Source organism: Crocodylus siamensis, chromosome 4 (assembly GCF_052110815.1).
Source record: "Crocodylus siamensis isolate JL-2025a chromosome 4, ASM5211081v1, whole genome shotgun sequence".
NCBI lineage: Eukaryota > Metazoa > Chordata > Crocodylia > Crocodylidae > Crocodylus > Crocodylus siamensis.
The window spans coordinates 125,978,237-125,997,525 of NC_143398.1; the positions used below are offsets into that span (position 1 = coordinate 125,978,237).

The 19,289-nt window shown below is 44.1% G+C and overlaps 1 protein-coding gene across 4 annotated transcripts in view; it reads left to right on the plus strand.

Annotated features, from left to right (window-relative positions):
- STK38L (serine/threonine kinase 38 like) overlaps positions 1-19,289 on the plus strand; it is a 95,571-nt gene that overhangs the window by 69,361 nt on the left and 6,921 nt on the right. For 3 of the 4 annotated variants that reach the window (XM_090043698.1, XM_090043697.1, XM_090043696.1), the window contains one exon: positions 515-9,009. In XM_090043698.1, the coding sequence (XP_089899824.1) occupies positions 515-642 (128 nt within the window). In that variant the 3' untranslated portion in view covers positions 643-9,009. Of the gene's footprint in view, positions 1-514; positions 9,010-19,289 lie in introns of those variants that run through there. The other variant, XM_090043699.1, reaches the window with a different exon arrangement.

The following is a 19,289-nucleotide window of genomic DNA, read 5'->3' on the forward strand; positions in this document are numbered from 1 at the left end:
TTTCTATCAACACTTTCATCCAGCCTCAATCAAGCCCAGAGATTTTTTTTTTTCCTGGCAGCTGATTGATTGGTTGATTGATTTTTAAACAGATGGACATTTTATCCTTAGTTGTTTTTACAGGCTGTCCATAAATTTAGAGACTGCTGGCAACCCCTATGTAGCTTTCTATTAAAAAAAAATTGAAACTTTCAGCTCTCATCAACCTTACTTTGCATTTCTTTTGTACTTTGGTAGCACCTGACGTCCCAATCTAGAATCAGTATTCTGTTGTGCTGTCCGCTATATCCATGCACACAAAGACCTGTTGCTGTCTCAAAATGTCTGATGAAACTGTGCCTTTGTTAAAGTCAATGATAAGACTCCAGCTTAATTTAGTAGATCAGAATTTTGCCCACAGTTGTATGGTGCTAGGGAAAAATAAAATGCAGGATTTGATGTAAAAAAATCTTGCAAGTAATATCAGTATTTTTAGATGCATGACTTTTTTTTTTTCTTGTTCTCTCTGTTCCAGTGCCAAACACCACAGAATCTGACTACAAATCCAAAGATTGGGTGTTCCTCAATTATACATACAAGAGGTTTGAAGGGCTGACACAGCGTGGCTCTATCCCTTCCTACATGAAAGCTGGGAAGTTGTGAAATAAAACAAACGAATCCACAAAAACTCAGGTAGCTGCATCACCAGACCTGCTTGGCGTAGATATCAATACACTGACTCTGGTGCGCATTGACTTCACAAAGAAATTCTACAGGATTAGGATTTCTAAAACTACTACAGGAAATAGTTGGCAGTGCCAGCTGGCTTTTTTTTTAATATTTGAATATTTTTGTTAACTTTATTATACAAAGGTACTGGAATAAAAGGAACATACTTCCCTTTGTAACTGCACTGCCTATGTGTATGTATAAAGGTTAACTAGGCCTCTGTGTACTGTGGCTTTGTTTGCACTGTAAGCCATCTAATACATCCAGGACAGAAGGTATCATTTAATGCAGAAGCATTGTTTTACTGCTAATCCGGTGGATTTTAGACATACAGTATGAGAAACATCAACTGTATTTGTAAAATCCTTCTGAGTGGTTGTTCCCGTTTTCTTATGCGCATGCAATGTGGGATTCTTTTAAATTGCAGTGTCCATTGGGACCAAGTCTGCCTTCTCTCACCATTCCCATGACACCAAAACAGAACCTGAAGGGTACATCCCCTTGAGTATGCACATGTGGTTTGCAGCACTGCAAACTGCACATGCCACCTGTTTTTTGACACTGGGAGATCCTGATGTCAAACCATGGCAGAAAAAAGCAGAGTAGCATATATGGCTGCAGTGTGCACTGTCCGAAACTGGAGCCTAGCTGGCCAGAGCTGTGCTCAGGCTGCTGGGCAGGCTCCGTGTGCCTGGATTGCCACTGCAGGCCTGGGAGGGCCCCAGGATCCAAGATAAGGCTGCTGGGGCTAGCCCAGGTGCTGGCCCCAGCCTCCCCTACCCCACCTGAGGCAACGTGCTACACACCAGAGCACATACGCAGGTGTGTGCCCAGGGACAACTAGCAGCAGCACAAATATATGCCACTTCTATTTGTCCCCATGGAAATGCATGTTCCCACTCATGGCAATGCACCCCAATTGTCTCTGTCTCTACAATTTCCAACTGCAGTTGCTAGTGTATTTATTTAAGAGTATGTAGCTTTTATGTCTGTTGACAAGTAAAACAGTGGGGTTCCAGAGAGAGAAGTTGAGGCAAATTGTTCCTAGCCCCAGAGCTTGCATGTGATGGTGGAATCCAAGTCTTTTTACTTCAGCTTCTTCTCTTGTTATTAGTAATGGAGCTCTCAAATCAACTCATTTGCCTCTGCAAAGCACACATTTCAGATAAGTGCTCAATATATATTGCACTTAAAGGCACAAAATCCACAGTCATCCCACTTTAAATATTTACTTTAAATATTTATGATCCATTATGATCTCTGAACTTTAGCAGTTTTCTTTCCTCATCAGATAATTCTTTTGCAAATGCTCTAGTAAGCCTTTGTCTTCCCTGAGTGTCAGGCCTCACCATTTAGAGAGCTTCTGGAGGGGCTGGATATGTTCAGATCAGTGGGTCCAAATGCTCTCCACCCCAGGGTGTTGAGGGAGCTAGCAGGGGTTATTGCAGGGCCCTTGGCACGACTTTACAAGTGCTCATGGTGCTCAGGCCATGATTAGAAGACAGCCAACATGGTCTCCATCTTTAAAAAAGGGAGGAGGGAGGACCCGGGCAACTATAGACACATCAGTCTTACCTCAATCCTAGGGAAACTCTTTGAGAAGATCATCATGGAGCATATCTGCGATGGGCCGGCTTCAGGGATGATGCTCAAGGGCAACCAGCACAGTTTCATTAGGGCCAGGTCATGTCAGACCAACCTGATTGCCTTTTATGATCAGGCCACAAAAGCATTGGATGCAGGTGTCCCCGTGGATGTAGTCTTTCTGAACTCAGCAAGGCCTTTGACACCATCTCCCACCCCATCCTCATTAAAAAAAATTGGGCAACTGGCATTGATGCCTACACAGTCAGATGGATTACAGATTGGCTGAAGGGTCATACTCAGAGGGTGGTGGTGGATGGGTCATATTTGACCTAGGGAGAAGTGGGCAGCAGAGTCCCCCAGGGCTTGGTCCTTGGGCCTGCGCTGTTCTATTTCTTCATCAGCGATTTGGACAGTGGGGTGAAAAACAGCCTGTTTAAATTTGCTGATGATACCAAAATTTGGGGCAAGGTGAGCATCCTGGTAGGGAGGGAAAGACTGCAGCAAGACCTGGATAGGTTACAGGGGTGGGCTAACAAAAACAGGATGCGTTTCAATACTGACAAGTGCAGGGTGCTGCACTTGGGCAATAGTAACCAGCAGCACACTTATAAGATGGGAAACTCCCTTCTTGAGAGCATGGAGGCAGAAAGGGATCTTGGAGTCATAATTGACTCCAAGATGAACATGGGCCGACAACGCGAGGTCACGGTTGGCAGGGCTAACTGGACCTTGTCGAGCATCTTCAAGCAGGGCCAAGGTGGTGATCCTCCCCCTCTACGTGACACTGGTCAGGCCATAGCTGGAGTACTGTGTCCAGTTCTGTGTGCCCCATTTCAGGAGGGATGTGGACAACATTGAGAGGGGCCACCCGCATGATCCAGGGACAACAGGGCAGGCCCTACAATGAGACTGTGGGACCTGAACCTGTTCAGCCTTCACAAGAGAAGGCTCAGGGGAGACCTGGTGATCATCTATAAACTCACTAGGGGGGACCAGAAGGGTTTGAGAGAGACCTTGTTTCCCCTAGCACCCTGTGGCATAACAAGGAATAACGGCCACAAGTTGTTGGAGAGTAGGTTTAGATTAGACATCTGTAAGGACTACTTCACAGGGTGGCTAGGATCTGGAACCAACTTCCAAGGGAAGTGGTGCTGGCTCCTCCCCTGGGGGTCTTTAAGAGGAGGCTTGATGCCTACCTGGCTGGAATCATTTGAGCCTAGTTTTTTTCTTCTGCCCAGGCGGGGGGGGGGGGGAGCAGACTTGAAGATCTACAAGGTCCCTTCCGACCCTACTTCTATGATTTTTTTCTGGAAAGTCATTTTTGACAGCTAAGTTAAAACAGCAGCTAAGATCTCCCCACCTTTCAGAGGAATGAGGAGCAAAGAACTCTAGTCTCAAGATGATCATGGAGAGGTCTTTTTTAAGGGCCTGGTAAAATATAGCAGAAGTCCCACCATTTATTTGCTCCAGTTTATGCTTCCCAGCCAGGAATTTCTTCAAATTGCAGCTTGGGGTTCCCTTGATGCATTAGCTGGTCAATGTCAGCTGTTATGTCTGAGGAGCTCACCTAATACCTCTGTTCTTGCCAGCTTGTTGGCATGGAAGCACTTGGCTCCATCATAAGCAGTACCCATTGTTTTATGCAGCTGAATCCTCTAGTGCTGTCTGTTTTGGTACCAAGGAGGTTTGGTACCAAGCTGAGGGTTTTGTATTGGTAACTGAACAACAGGAGTTGCTATTGCTCTCTTCAGGTATCAGTGAACTTTCCAGAGCTTCCAGAACACTTGAAAAGGGTAGCTTCTGGTTGCCTGGAACCAAATGACCTTGAACTGTAGTCAGTCATGGAGAGTTTAACACAAAAAGGTTTTCTGTCTGTTCATTTATGGTCTGGCCTTAGCTTATTGTCTTCCATGTACTTTTTCAGAAACCTCTCTCAAGAGGTATTGCTAAGAAAAGAGGTAGGCTTCCTTCTGCAATTCGGAGCAGTGGATGAAATGCCCAAGGTGTTCCTAGGAGAAGCGTGCTTTTTTCTAACATCCAGTCTTAATCCCAAGTAAGAGAGGAGGTTGGAGTCCCACTCTGGACCTTTTATCTCTCTAGATTCATCTGTCACTTCACATTCAGGTTTATGACCTGTCTTTTATACTCTTCACTTAATGTTTTGAAGATTGATTCAGTGCTGCCTTCCCACAAGATACCTATTTTGGCATATGAATTCAACTGGTCCACAGGAGACTTTCCAGGTAGGAGATTCCTATTGTCAAAACAGAGTGCTTCACTTTGGTCTCAGTCATGGTATTTTACCCAGGGAAACCAGGGATTCAAGTTTCTCCATCTGTCAACAATGGGCTAATTAGCCAGCAAGAAGAAACACTTCTATTGTCATTATTCCAGGAAGTAGTTAGTCTGTATAATCGCTATGAAATCATACCCGTAATTTTTCATCTTCCTTAAAACAGCCAGAAGTGCAGCTCACCAGAAAATACTTTAACAAGAATGGCCTGTCAGACTCTAGTTCTGTGAAACATCTTTCAAAAGCAGTGTGCTCAAGTGTATGCTCATTTTGCCACAGACCCAAACAAGAGGTTTCAGATCTGCTCCAGAGAGAATTAAGTATAAATTCTTTGTGAAGATGCCTTTTTCATCCCTTGGACGCCAAGATTCAGCTGTGCTTCTCCCATATACCAAGGTTCCTGGGATAGCGTCAGTGATGATAGTCTCAGTATGACTTGCATGGTACCATTGTTCCAGATCTGATGCACCTGTGAATGTAGATTTTGATCATGCTTCAAGTTCAGCATAACTTTAAAACTCAGAACAGGGAACAGATCTTGCACCTATAACTAGCATTCTAGCATTGGGCAAGTGTGGATTCTGGGTGGCTGACCTCCACAGATCCTGTTCCACTGAAATCTCTGTCTCAGCTTGTAGTAGGAAAGGACTCTGGTAGAGTGATTTGTGCAGTAAAAATGGAAGAGATTCTTTGTTTAGGCAATACATTGCTTTTTGATTCAAAACTCTGAAATGTCCATCAGCATACCATTTACAGTAAAAGCTGTTATCCGGCATCCCCTGGGAATGGGGGATGCCGATTTAATCTAATATTCCAGTTAATCAAATGTGCACCATCTGGCGCACTCCCTGGCATCAGTGTGCCTGGGGACAGGGAGGGGGGGCCCCCACACAGGCTGCTTTGCCCCAAGCAGGCTGCTTTGCCCTGGGCCTGTGGGCTAAAGAAGTGGCAAGAACTCTGCTCACAGCGGTGGCAAAACCCGGAAGTGGTACTTCCGATTTCACTTTTGCAGTGTCCTTCAGATGCCAGTTAATAGAATTTCTGGGTAATAAAGTGCTGTGTCCTTCAGATGCCAGTTAATAGAGTTTCTGGGTAATAAAGTGCCGGTTAACACAGCTTTTGCTGTAGTAGCAATTCAGTTTTTCATTGTCTGATCAAACATATGCAGTCTTATGCCTAACAGCTGTTAATTTCCTCAAAAACTTCATACAGGTCTTTCTTCCGGTCTTTCTACTGTCCTGGGACCTCAGTATTGTGTTAACAGGCTTAGTGGCTCTCCCTCTGAACCTCTAGCAACCTGTTTTCTGTATCACCTATGAAAGTGTTTTAGGGGACTATAATGTTAGCTTGAGGAGTAGGACTGATCTGAGTCCTCAGGGTGGGTTCATTTATATCCCATAATGGCAGGGTGTCACTACTTTTGCTTTTTTGCTTTAAATTATTATTTTTTCATCTGTTCCAGATTTCTGTCCTAAGCCATAATGTAATCAAAGGTCTTCTGCTATCTGAACTCCTAGTACCATTTTTAGCTTCTCTGACAGGAGGAAGGGTGAACTATTCTCTCAGGTTTTCCAGATGGGTACCTGCTGCATTAGAAGGATGTTTGTCAGAGCTACCTTGAATCCACTTCTACCAATTAGGGGCTTTTCTGTCAAGAGTCCTGGCAGTCATTGCAGCTCCTTGAAGAAGCATATGTATATGTAGGGCTGTGCGAAGCTTCAGTCCCTGATTCGATTCGGCGGAGATCCAGCCCGATTCAGCGGCCAAATTTGTGAATCTGAATCAAATCAGGAGACCCTTTAATCTCTCTGAATCATATCAGAGAGATTTAGAAAGTTTTGGCGGTTCGGATATAGACACAGCTTCTAAAGTTTTTTTCTACATACCTCAAGGTAGCAGGCAGCTCGTGAATGCTGCAAAGGTGGGGCAGATGGAGCATCCCACAGGAACATGGGGGGGGGGGTGACCCCAGCGCGCTTGGCAGCAGACCAGAAGCACTTCTGGTCCATTTCTGGGTCTGCTGGGGGTCCCTCCTGTGCTTCCCCAGCTTGGTGACTGGTGCCTCCTGGGTCTGGCGGGGCACCCAGGATCCCCTTGTGACTGATCACCGGGGTGTGGGGGGGGCCTGCACACTTGGTGGCAGACCTGGAAGTGGACCAGAAATACTTCTGGTCCACTTCTGGGTTTGCCGTTAAGCATGCGGGGGTCCTCCCCCTCCCCCTCCCCCTGCTCCTGTGGGACACTCCATCCACCCCACCATCGCAGCGTTCACAAGCCATACATACCTCAAGGTATGTAGAAAAAACATTTAAAGGTATGTCTATGTCTGAATCGATGATTGTCCGAATCAGCATCGAATCTTCAGATTTGGATTCAGCTGAATCAAATTGGGGACAGTGAACTGAATCAACGAATTTAACTGCTGTCCCTGATTCGGGTCAAATCCAAATCAAATACAGCCTGTTCTGCACACCCCTAGATTCCAGGCATCTGTCTGCTGACTCAAGCTGCTGCTTTTGAGATGCCAGAAGTGGAATACATGTGGACAACTATATTTAAAAAATATATATATTACCTTATAAGTAACCGACTCTTTCAAGATTTGTACTTTTCCTGTGTTCTGTGATGCATCCTCTTTCCCTTCTAATGCAGCGTATTCTATTTTAGTGAAGGAATATAGGAGCTATTGAATTTTCCTTCTACCCTGTCAACCCTTGGGTTGGAAAAGATAGGAACATGCATGGCACAGGCCTGGTCCCTGGTTACACTGTTCTTTAAAGGAATCCCATCTCACAGGTACATCCATACCAGGAGTGGAACCCATGTGGACAACTTGTCTTGAAGAACCAGTTACTGTAGCATAACTGTTCTTTATTGAAAAGCATATCCTTGATTGAGTTCACCAAGACATGAAGACATTAAGGCATTTTCAAAGAAATAGCACTCCAAAACAAAGCTGGTGATTTTCTTTTTATTTTATTTTTCTGGAGAGAAAGTATACATTTAACTTATAACTGTCTGTTACACATTTATCTGTACATACTAACTGGTTTACAACCAAGGAAAAAGCTCAGCCCACCTGGTCATAACACTAAGGATAATATGCATATAATATTGCAAATTGCTAATCAGATCAGTGCTCACATAGGAATTACTCTTAGGGAGACTTACTGTAGTATATTTAGCATAATCTCCTTTATTGTGGTAACTGAATTTCTTTGTTTTCAGAAATCATGGCATTATTTTAAGCTAATCAACAATTCACATTAAAGAAAATATTAGAATACTGCTTTTAGAATTGTACTGAGAAATTTTTAAAGGCAAAACTGTGACACTGTAATGGACTAAGGACAACATAAGATTCATCTACACTGGCTTTCCAAAACAATGGACATGGAACACCTTTTGCTTGTTAATTTTTTTTCCTTTGAATTAATGTTATTTGTTTGACTATGTTTGTCATTGTGCCATTTTTTCCCCCTTATTCTCAGAGTACCAAAGATCCTGAAATGGCTTAATGTTTGCAGCCATGTGGAATTTTGTTTTCCAGAAGTATCTTTTGTTAACTTCTGTTTTAAATATGGAATGGTGTATACACATTGTAACACTTCTTTTGCTTGGAAAGTTATTTGTTCCAGCAATGGGAATTGTTAAATGTTTAGTGAATCAATGTTAGAGGTAAGCCTGAACCAAAATCCTGGATGTGAATATCCTCAGTGTGCAGTGCAGTTTGAATTGCAAAATACAGCTGAAAGTTTGCATTTCGGTCTCCTTCTAAGCAGCATAGGTTAGTGGACTGAAGCACCCAAACTAAAAGAAGGGTGGGAGGGATTGTTCTGTGTGTGCATAAGGGGTTTTAAACAATGTTGCCAGCATTCAGAAATCAAATAATTGTTGATACTGCATTTGCACTGTTAATTTGCCTTGCTGGAGAGTTGGATACGTTTTATTTTTATAGGTCAGTAATTAAAAACCTAAATCATTGGATACGGTATGGGGTAATAGTGTTTGTTAACAGTGAATTCACTTAAGTGCAAAAGGGATCATTCAAGGCTCTGTGGATTACTAAGACCTTTGGAACAAGCAGTAGGGAGGGCCTTGTGTGGGCTCCTTATGATGGGGTGAATTTTCCCCAAGCATACAGCAAGTAGGGAATACTGCAGTTTAGCCCTTTTATACTCTAATGCTTAAGTGCTCTCACTTTTTCAATAATATGAGCAATTGCAAGCATTGTAACATGCTGTACCTTGTCCTTCTAATGTTACTATTACAAAAACTCATTATTTAAGTCTAAATGGCAATGGCTATATTTTTCATGGATTGTTTCATTAGTTGTGGTTGGGACAGTTGCATAGAAGCATTATAAAAGTTTATATGAGGCTTTTTACCGCATTTGAAAATAAAAAGCATTATTTTGTAAAGTTCCATGTTTTTTTGGGTTTTTTTGACCCAGCTCAATATTTTAAAGGGACTTATTTTCTCAACTTGAATATGTGGACAGCAGAGAAATTGAAATAGTGTGGGTGGGGTTCTGAGTTTTCAGTTCCATTATACAACATCCAAATAGCCCATAGACCAAACAATTAACCAGGCAGCTGTCACCACCTTCACATGGCAATCATGTGACATTATTTTAAAAATGCTTGTTATAAATTGCACTGCAGTAGAGAGAATTGTGGAGAGCCTGCCCTCCAATTTGTTTTATCAAATCTTGTTGGGTAAATCTGATATCTTTTATTGGACCAACTCAAATAGTTGGAAAAATGCTTCTTAGCAAGCGTTTGGGTACAAACACCTTTCATCAGGCTGAGGAAGCATCTGCAGATGGTGTGCTCTTCTATGAAGAATTCTTCCAACTATTTGAGTTGGTCCAATAAAAGATATCAGATTTACCCAAAGAACCTTGTTTGCCTATATCCTTAGACCAACACAGCTACAACCTACACCCCTTAATGTAGTTCAGCACTCAAGCAGGAGCAGGCAATTATTTAGGCTGGAGGACAACTTAAGGAGTTTTGGTGAGCTCTTGAGAGCCTGGGGGTGGAGCGTGAGAAATTTTTTCTGACCTGGCCTCAGCTCCCCATTGGGGCTGTTTATACTACCTGGCAAGTAGGGGAGAGGAAGGGCTGGGAAATGCCAACTGCTTGTATCTGGCCCTGGGCCTGTCTACCCTGCACCCAATACTGGGGGTTGCCAGGCAGGTTCTTCGTGGAGACCAGCCTGGGACCCTTGTGGGTAGGGTGTGCTCAGCCAGGCGGATAGGATGGGGCCAGGGTGGGTGGGGAGTGGCATCGGGGAGTGTGATGGGTGGCCAGGATTGTGGGGTTCTGACAGCATGGGAGTGGTGCCTGGTTCAGAGCTACAATCTGTTCGCTACTGTGACAGGCACTGGTTCTACAGAAAAGGGCTGGCTGCTGCCCACAGAACCGGCAGACGTTGCAGGGACATGCAAAGAGCAGATCTCAGCTCTGCCCTAAACCCTCGCTTTTACCGCCCCTCAATTCTGGCACTGGATCTGCCTGCCCATCCTGCTCCCAGATGCTACTCCCTGACTGCCTGCAGCCCTATCCCATCTCCCTGGCTGACTGCACACTGCCCATGGGGGTCCTGAGCTGGTACCTCTGTGCTGACCCTCTCTGCCCACCTGCTCTGGGAGGTGTGGGTTAGACAGGCTGGGGTGCCCAGGCAGTGGGGCTGGAGCCAGCAGTGGTGGAAATGCTGGCAGTGGCAACCAGAAGCATGAGGGTAGAGTGACCTGCTGCTGTGGGGGCAGCCAGGAAGCCAAGTCTGACCACTGCCCCCACTCCTACACCACCATGCCACTCAGCCCCATAGATAGGCCAGGAAGCACTTCACAGTAGGCAGCACTTCCGCGCCTGGGGGCAGTGGGTCTGGCAGCACACACCAGGTCCTGGGTCGCCCCCAGGTCTGGGCCAGGCTGGACCGAGGGACCCACCATGGGCCAGATAAAATCACTTGGTGGTCTAGAACCAGCCCACAGGCCATATTTTGCCCACCCCTGCTCTAATGACTCTAGGCCCATGGTCTGATTTTTACAAAATCAAAATTCCTGTTGACATGAAAGTTTTTTAAGGCTTTAACTGGACTTCAACAGCTCTACTGTTGCAGAAGATTTCAACAGGAGTTCTGGTAAGGATTTTGTCATTGAACACTAATTTTGAGGCAAGATTGGAGTGGGATACTCTGGGTAAAATGAATTGGTTTAACTGGTTTTTGGTGTTGATAGAAGAAATGTTTTCTTTTTGGAAACTCAAACAAGAATTGAACAGAAAATATTTGTTTGGTTTGTTTGTTGGGAGTGGGGAGGGTTTAGTCATCTTTAAAACACCCGGTTAAGCTTGAGGTTTATTTAACTTATTTCAAAGTTTCAATACATAAAGCATTTTATATTAAATTATAATTTTGGCAACTAAACACTGGTGATGGAACATGGGAAGATAAGCCAATGCACAAATTGGATTTCCAAACCAACTAATGAATTTGGTGGTTCAAATCTCTTTCATTTAAATGAGAATTGCACATACAATTTCTTTAGCAGCTTGAAAATGTCAGAATTGGTATTGCAGTAAGCCTGGATGTCTCTTCTCAAACCAGCTGTGCCAAGTGATGGAGTTAATTTTTGTACCCATGTAATTCTCAAAGTATATGACAGAAGGGGAGGAAGGGCAAGGGAGGGAAGAGCCCTACTAACCCTGATTACCTTTGCTTTTGTTTGTAAATAGGGAAACAATCACATTGACAATCATATACTGAATTGCTTGCAGAAGCAAGTACTGAAATTTGCATCTAGAGTAGAACTGAGCATCTAAAGGGCCTCATTCATCTCCTATTTAGGTCACTCAGGAAACTCCTATTGACTTAAATGGGAGCTGGCTCAGTTCCAAAGCCCAGTGAAATCAGGCCTCAAAAGTGCATGTTGCTATGTTTTCTACAGTTGGGAAATACAACCGTATACATTATCGAGGTCCACTGATTGAAAAGCAAAAATCATATTAGATCATCTGTACGGATTCATTTTTTTTTGATTAAACAGAAATAGAGAGTAGAATAGCGAGTACCCTAACATTGCCCATCTTCTTTACAATCTCCACTTCCTGATATTTAAAATCAATGTTTTGTGAAGTATTAAAATATCAATAAATTAAAAGCCAGATGCTAAATTTTTCTGTTCCTGGCTAAGCTTTCTGTAATTTATAGCTTTCTATAATTTTTCTGAAACGGCATTAACTGCATTGTTATATTAATGTGGATTTTGAATTCATCTTTTGGAATTTAAAACCACAAAACAAGCATGGTTGTTAATTAGTGGCGTACTAGTGGGTGTTTCAGTGATTGCCATTTCAAAAGTTTGCGTACCATGAACACAGAACAATTTGGCCTAGATTTCCGGTATTTGGCTAACTTCTGAGGAGCCTAACCCATTAAAACTGGATTAATTATCAGCAATTGTTTGAGGTGGCTTAAACATCTCTGCCTCTGTACATCATTTCTATCCTATATGTTACAAATGTTGAAAGTTCTGGAAGAACTGTTAAGATAACAATTGATCAGCAGAAGTACCAAGGATGTGCTATGGCTTTAATTTTTAATAAGGCATTTTTACATGTCTAATTCTAACCAGGTGAGTAATTCCTTTGGAATCAGTATGGTGATTGTCAAGTAAGCTGCACTGTGGTGCTCCTTTGTAGAGGAGGCTATAAGTAGAACTCAGTTTCCTAACTATCTGTTACCAAAACTGAGCTGTTGAATAAGTTTCCTGCTAACCAGTCACAAAGGAAAAGCATTGTAGTAACTTGCATTAGGTGTGGCAAGACATGCTCATGGAAGAGATTACCAAAAAACCAAACTCGCAGCTGCTGTTTGGTGTAGATATGATGCATCGTGTGCATGCAGGCACATATATGCATACATCTGCAATGTAGAGAAATAGAAGAAAATTAGTGAAATACTTCAGCTCTAGTTGGAGATTTAAGCTGATTGACCAGTACAAATAGCATCTGGGCCCATTGGCAGCTGGTGATACTTTTCATAGTTTCATAGTTTCTAGGGTCAGAAGGGACCTGAGTAGATCATCTAGTCCAACCCCCTGCCATGGCAGGAAAGAGTACTGGGGTCAAACGACCCCAGCAAGGTGTTCATCCAACCTCCTCTTGAAAACCCCCAGAGTAGGAGCCAGCACCACTTCTCTTGGAAGTTGGTTCCAGATCCTAGCCGCCCTGACCATGAAGTAGCACCTCCTGATATCTAGCCTAAATCTACCCTCTGCCAGCTTGTGACCGTTATTCCTGGTCACTCCTGGCAGTGCTCGGGGGAAACAGGGACTCCCCCAGTGCCTGCTGATCCCCCCCTGACTAGTTTATAACAGGCCCTTAGCCTTCTCTTTTGGAGGCTGAACAGGTTCAGGTCCCATAGCCTGTCCTCATAGGGCCTGCCCTGCTGCCCCCAATCATGTGAGTGGCCCTCCTCTGGACCCTCTCCATGCTGTCCACATCCCTCTTGAAGTGCGGTGCCCAGAACTGGACGCAGTACTCCAGCTGCGGCCTGACCAGTGCCACATAGAGGGGGAGGATCACCTCTTTGGACCTGCTTGAGATGCATCTGTGGATGCATGATAAGGTACGGTTGGCCTTCCTGACTGCCTCCCCACACTGCCGGCCCATGTTCATCTTGGAGTCAATGATGACTCCAAGATCCTTTCCCGCCTCCGTGCTGACAAGAGGGGAGTTCCCCAGCCTGTAGGTATGGTGCCGGTTGTTCCTCCCCAGGTGCATCACTTTGCACTTGTCAGTGTTGAATCCCATCCTATTCACATCTGCCCACCCTTGTAGCCTGTCTAGGTCTGATTGTAGGCTGTTGCTTCCTTCCAGTGTGCCCACGTCCCCCCACATCTTAGTGTCATCAGCAAATTTGAACAGGGTGCTTTTTACCCCCTTGTCCAAATCACTGATGATGTTGAACAGTTCGGGCCCGAGGACCGAGCCCTGCGGAACCCCACTGCCCACGTCCTTCCAGGTTGAGTAGGACCCATCCACTACCGCTCTCTGGGTGCGGCCCTCCAGCCAGTTGGCGACCCAATTGACTGTGTGGGCATCGACACCGCAGTCCCCCAGTTTCTTAATGAGAACAGGGTGAGAGACAGTGTTGAAAGCCTTCCGGAAGTCCAGGAAGACTATATCCACTGCTACCCCTGCATCTAATGATCTGGTGATCTGATTGTAAAAGGCCACCAGGTTGGTCTGACAGGACCTGCCACTGATGAACCCATGTTGGTTGCCCCTAAGCATGCAGTACCCTGCAGGCCCCTCATGGATGTGTGCCAGAATAATTTTCTCAAACAGCTTGCCTAGGATCGAGGTGACGCTAACTGGCCTATAGTTTCCGGGGTCGTCCTTTTTCCCCTTTTTGAAGATGGGAAGCACATTGGCCCTCTTCCAGTCCTCCGGCACCACACCAGAGCACCATGAGTGCGCGTAAAGCTCGTAAAGGGGTCCTGCAATGACCTCAACTAATTCCTTTAGAACTCTAGGGTGGAGATCATCCGGACTGGCTGACTTGAATATGTCCAGTCCCTCCAGAAGTTCCCTAACTAGTTCCTTACTAACCCTTGGCCCAGGTATGCCTCCCCTGGGGCCCGAGGGGGACCCAGCAGGGAGGTGACTGTTCTGGTCCCTACTTAGGAAGACGGAGGCAAAGAAATCATTAAACACATTAGCTTTCTTGTCTGGTGTGACAACCAAATTCCCCAATGCGTCCTGCAGGGGCACCACATTACCCGGAACCTTCTTTTTACCCCCTATGTATTTGAAGAAGGACTTCTTATTATCCTTAATCCGGGAAGCTAGCCCTAATTCCATCTCTGCCTTGGCCTTCCTGACTGCCCCCCTATATCCCCGAGCAACTGCAGTATAGTTATCCCTGGTGATGTTCCCTTGTTTGCAATGGGTGTAAGCCTCCTTTTTAGCAAGGAGACATTCCCAGCTGCTTTTGGTGAGCCATGGAGTCTTGTGTGCCTCCTGCTCCCTTTGATCCTCGTTGGGATTACTTTCCTTTGGGCTTGGAGGATTGTCTCCTCAAGGAGCGACCACTCTCCCTAGACACCTGGCTCCCCTCCCCTCTGGGACCTCAGTGCTTCCCTGACTATTCTCCTTAGCTCGTTGAAGTTTGCCCTCCTGAAATCTAGGGCTGCTGCCTTACTGCATGCCCTTGCCACCTTGCGCTGGATGGTGAATTCCAGCAGGTGATGATCACTGTCACCCAGGTGGTCGAGCACCCGCAGCCCCCTCACCAGGTCATCGCCCATGGCCATGTTTTGATGTGAATTGTTGCCTGCAGCAAACTGGGTACATCTTAAGACAGAATTTAATTGACTCTCCATTTTATGTATTAATGTATTGTTTTTCCAGGAAGGCAATTTGATTTAGTTTTCAGTCTTCCTATATCCCTAAAGACCCATTTGGATTTTACAGACTTGCATCTCACTGGGTTTTTTTTTGCTATATGTTGTTGTATTCAGTACCACACAGATTTTGGGGTTAAGATGGGTACTTTTCTACACATAAAACACAGGAGTTTAGAGTACATTGAATATTCTTATGGTTTAGACCAGCGGTTCTTAAACTCTTTTTTTTTGTGGACCACTTGAAAATTGCTGAGGGTCTCAGTGGACCACTTAATCTCCATGGTCAGAAAAAATAAATCAAGTGCAGGGCCAAGCACAGATATTCTTGATCATTCCTCAGTCTTTCTGTGGACCACCTGAGTGGAGCTTACGGACCAGTGGTGGTCCATGGACCACGGTTTGAGAACCTCTGGTTTAGACGAGATGGTACAAATGCTTTCTTGCTTCACAGTAAATGTAAACTACTTTTCTTTTTCTATCTTTGACTTTAAGGGAAAAGATGATTCCTTCTATGCTCAAGTTGCTGGCTCATTCTGTCTCAACTCCTTCACCTGTGAAGTGGGGAAAATATTATTAGTTATATCACAAGTGTCCATAGAGTCATAGGGCAAAGTGTCTGGATAAAATTCATGTAGTATATGCACATCCAGACCTTATGTTCTCATTTAACAACAGCCTTTATAAAAATGTCCATTCCTGCCCAAAATGAGAAGTTACTCATATTATTATAAGAACGAGAGTTTCTTGTGGTAAATCAAAATGGTGCCAGTAAACCAAGGGATTTTCAAGAGTATCTGAGTGACTGATTAAGGGATTTATAAGTCATTCAGACACTTCTGAAAATCTATACATAGTGACTAGTTTTAATTTTGTTAGAAAAGTCATGGAATAAATAGGCTGACTTGACTAGAAGAAGAAAGGTGAAAATTTTGACCCCGTCCCTCTCCCCTGCATCTAAGTAAACTTATGTCATCCTGTAAGGAATTTATCAGGGATTTATAAAAACTTTTTTTAATCCAGAAGGAATCATTATTGTAATGTAGCCTGACATGAATAGCACAAACCATAGAATTTCACCCAGTAATTCCTGCATCTAGCTGATGGTAGTATCTCTTTATTGCAAAAGCCTGTCCTCAATCATTGTCATTTTATTTTTCTTCACGGTTCTATTTTTACTTCAGTTATTTTCAGTTAGAGATTTTTAAAGGTGTGTTTATCCATGGCATATGGAGATTACGTGAGGTTGTCATTAAAATAAAACTATTTTTCTGTGGTGCATACTTGAATAAATGTCATACAGCTGCCTAAATACAATGGACAATATCATGCCATTTTTATTGTTTGTTTTCTTTTATTTTGGGCAGTATCATCTTATTGTTTTGAAACAGAGCTCTCCCTTGTTTTCATTAAAGACCTCTTAAACACTTCGTGAGGATATGGCTCAATGTACTGGATTTGAAATGTTAATGACCTGGGACATAGTATTTCCTATTAAGACTGCTTGGTACTGTTTCAGCAGGATAAAATGGATTTAAACTTGACTAAGGGTTTATTTACCTTGTAGCTTTTATAAGCTTACTAACTCTTGCAGTTTATCTAACCTTATTTCCCTCAAGTTAGCTGGTGCCTCTGGGCTCTGACAGAGGTGAGATTTGTTACAAAATTGGCCCCCTGAAAGTGCTCTACAGCTCTACCCTGACAGAAGGGCAGGGCTGCAGGGTGCTTTATAAGTACCCAACTGCATGACAAACTAACCCTCATGTAATGAAGATTCAAATGAAGGCGCTCCAAAGTTGAGCACTTCATGAACTTCATGTAATCGAGGCTAGACTGATGCAGCCCAGCCCTGTCCCCAGTGCTGTCTGTGGGATGAGAGGGAGAGAGCTCTGGGTGGGGATTTGCCCAGCCCGAGCCAGAGGGGGAGTGGGTGGATTGGAGTCCCCCTGCCTTGCAAGCTGCCCTCTCCACCCCCCCTCACCCTCCCCCCCATCCCTTCCCTCTCTTTTGCTCAGGCTGGGCAAACCCCAGCTCCTTCCCCTCCTTTATACCCCGCTCCCAGCTTGCAGGCAGCATTGGAGTAGGGGCCTGGGTAGGACTAGAGGGGAGAGGCTGCAGTCAGGCAACCTCTAGAGCTGGATCAGCTCCAAAGTGGAGCTAGATTTTACCCCTCCCTCCCCCAAACCAAACAGCAAATGTCTGTTGGGTCAGGATTGGGGGAGGGGGGTCACTTTAACTCATGCTTTTTGTAAAGTGCCATGAGTTACAGTGGGGAGCTGCACATCTGTCAGCATCCTCTGTTCACACCTATTTAGAGACTTAAAGGATTTCAGCTCACAATTATTTTATGCTTCAGCCTATATTGTGCTGATGTTTGGGGACCTTGGCCCTGGAGTCAGCCATACATTTTTGTCCTGGCATACAGACTTGTGGAGTGTCTAGATTAGCATGTACATATATGTCAGCTAAATTGAGTTAACTTGTTGACTGTCCATTAAGACACTTTAGTGGGACACATCACTTAAACGTGGCTAACTATTTGAGGTACAATTTATACCTTAGCTATTACATAAGGCCTTTTCAAGTTCTGCCTGGTACTTGACACAGAAGGGAGATAAAGATCTTTGCCTACCCCTAGTACTCCCAAGGGGGCTACTACAGTACCTGAACATTTTTACTGGATACAGCAGCACTTCAGTTATGTCCTTTCTCGTTGTGTCCCCCACTCCAGGGACCCTCAAGGGGCTAGCTATAAATAGGGACCTATCAAATTCATGCAGCAGCTCCTTGTAATCTTGCAGGTTCCCCCTTCCTCCCCTCTCCTCTCCAACCCCCACTGTGGATTCGCTGAGGGGACCCTGTGGCCCTGCTGCTTGCTATTGACTGGCCAGGACTGGCGAGGCAGTTCTTGTAGACATATTTAACACTGATTTTTCACCTGCTTGCTCCTGATTGACAGGTGGGGCACACATGGGGGAACCTGCAAGTTAAAAGGAGCTGTCATGCAGCCCACTTCTGCTGTGAATTTGATAGGTCCCTAATTATAGCTAGTTTCTTGACAGTCCATGGAATGGGGGCATGATTAGAAGGGACATAACTGAAGTGCTGCTGTATCCAGTGACTTTGAGGTACTGAAGCCCTTAAGAGTGGGCAAAGATCTTCATTTCCCTTCTGTGTCAAGTGGCACAGGGGAATTTGAAAGGGCCTTGTTCACAACCTTATGTAACAGCTAAGATATAAATTATCATTTAACCATAGCTTTAAGGTACAAAATAATAACAATACAGGTACTTCTGTTACTTGGTGACGTGCTACTCTATAAATGCTCTGAGATTTTTGACTTTTGCTTTTCCTTTTTAATAAGAGAAGGTGTATACGTTGTTCAAAGAATAGAAGGTGCATAGTGTTTATATAAGGTTTTATGTTCTGTGTTTTATCAGTAACTTCTATTCTGCTTAAGCAAAAATAGATGTTCTACAAAAGATAAATCCAGTGCAATTATCCTATAAATTCTACTTTATGCAAACTGGTCCTCTCCCCTTCCCCTGGACCAGGTTCCTTCTACAATAGCTAGTACTAACTGCTTCTCTCTGGGCGCATCTACATGTGGCCATACGATACCTTTGTTACATTTAGTACTTCCTTTTGAAAGTACTAAAAGACAGCACAGTAACAAGCCATACTACACTGTGCCAGCCATGAACAGTTATTTTTTGCCAGTAGGTCACTGTAGCAGTGCTCTGTAACAAGGGAATGGGTTGCTATGCTGACATGGCGGCAGCGTCATGGTTTTAGCCAATGGATGCTATGGTGCTGTAGCGCATCACTACAGTGCCGTAGTGTGTAGATGTGCCCTATATGTAATACTTTCCTGGAAAATAAGCCCCCACTGAAGAAACAATCTTGAATGGGGAAATGAGTGATATAAATAATGTATTTAATATGAATAAACAAACAATGCAATCTGAGAGGCGTATTCTTAAGCAAGGAAACTGATAAAAAAAGAATTGTGAATGGCATAGAAGGTATGACACCTAGGTAGGAATCAGAGGCTTATTTTCATTCTCTAGCCCAAGTTGCATGACAAATTATTTACAAAGTTATTTCCCTATTGCAAAGCAGTGGCAAGCATATATTCTCCCTAGTGCCTACTGCTGAATCTTTTTTTAATGTAAATACAAATAAATAAAAAAATACAAATAAGATATTTAAGCACTAATCAATCAGTCAAACTTACTAAAAACCCTTATATTTTGGAGTCTAGACCTGACTTCACTTCCTGCT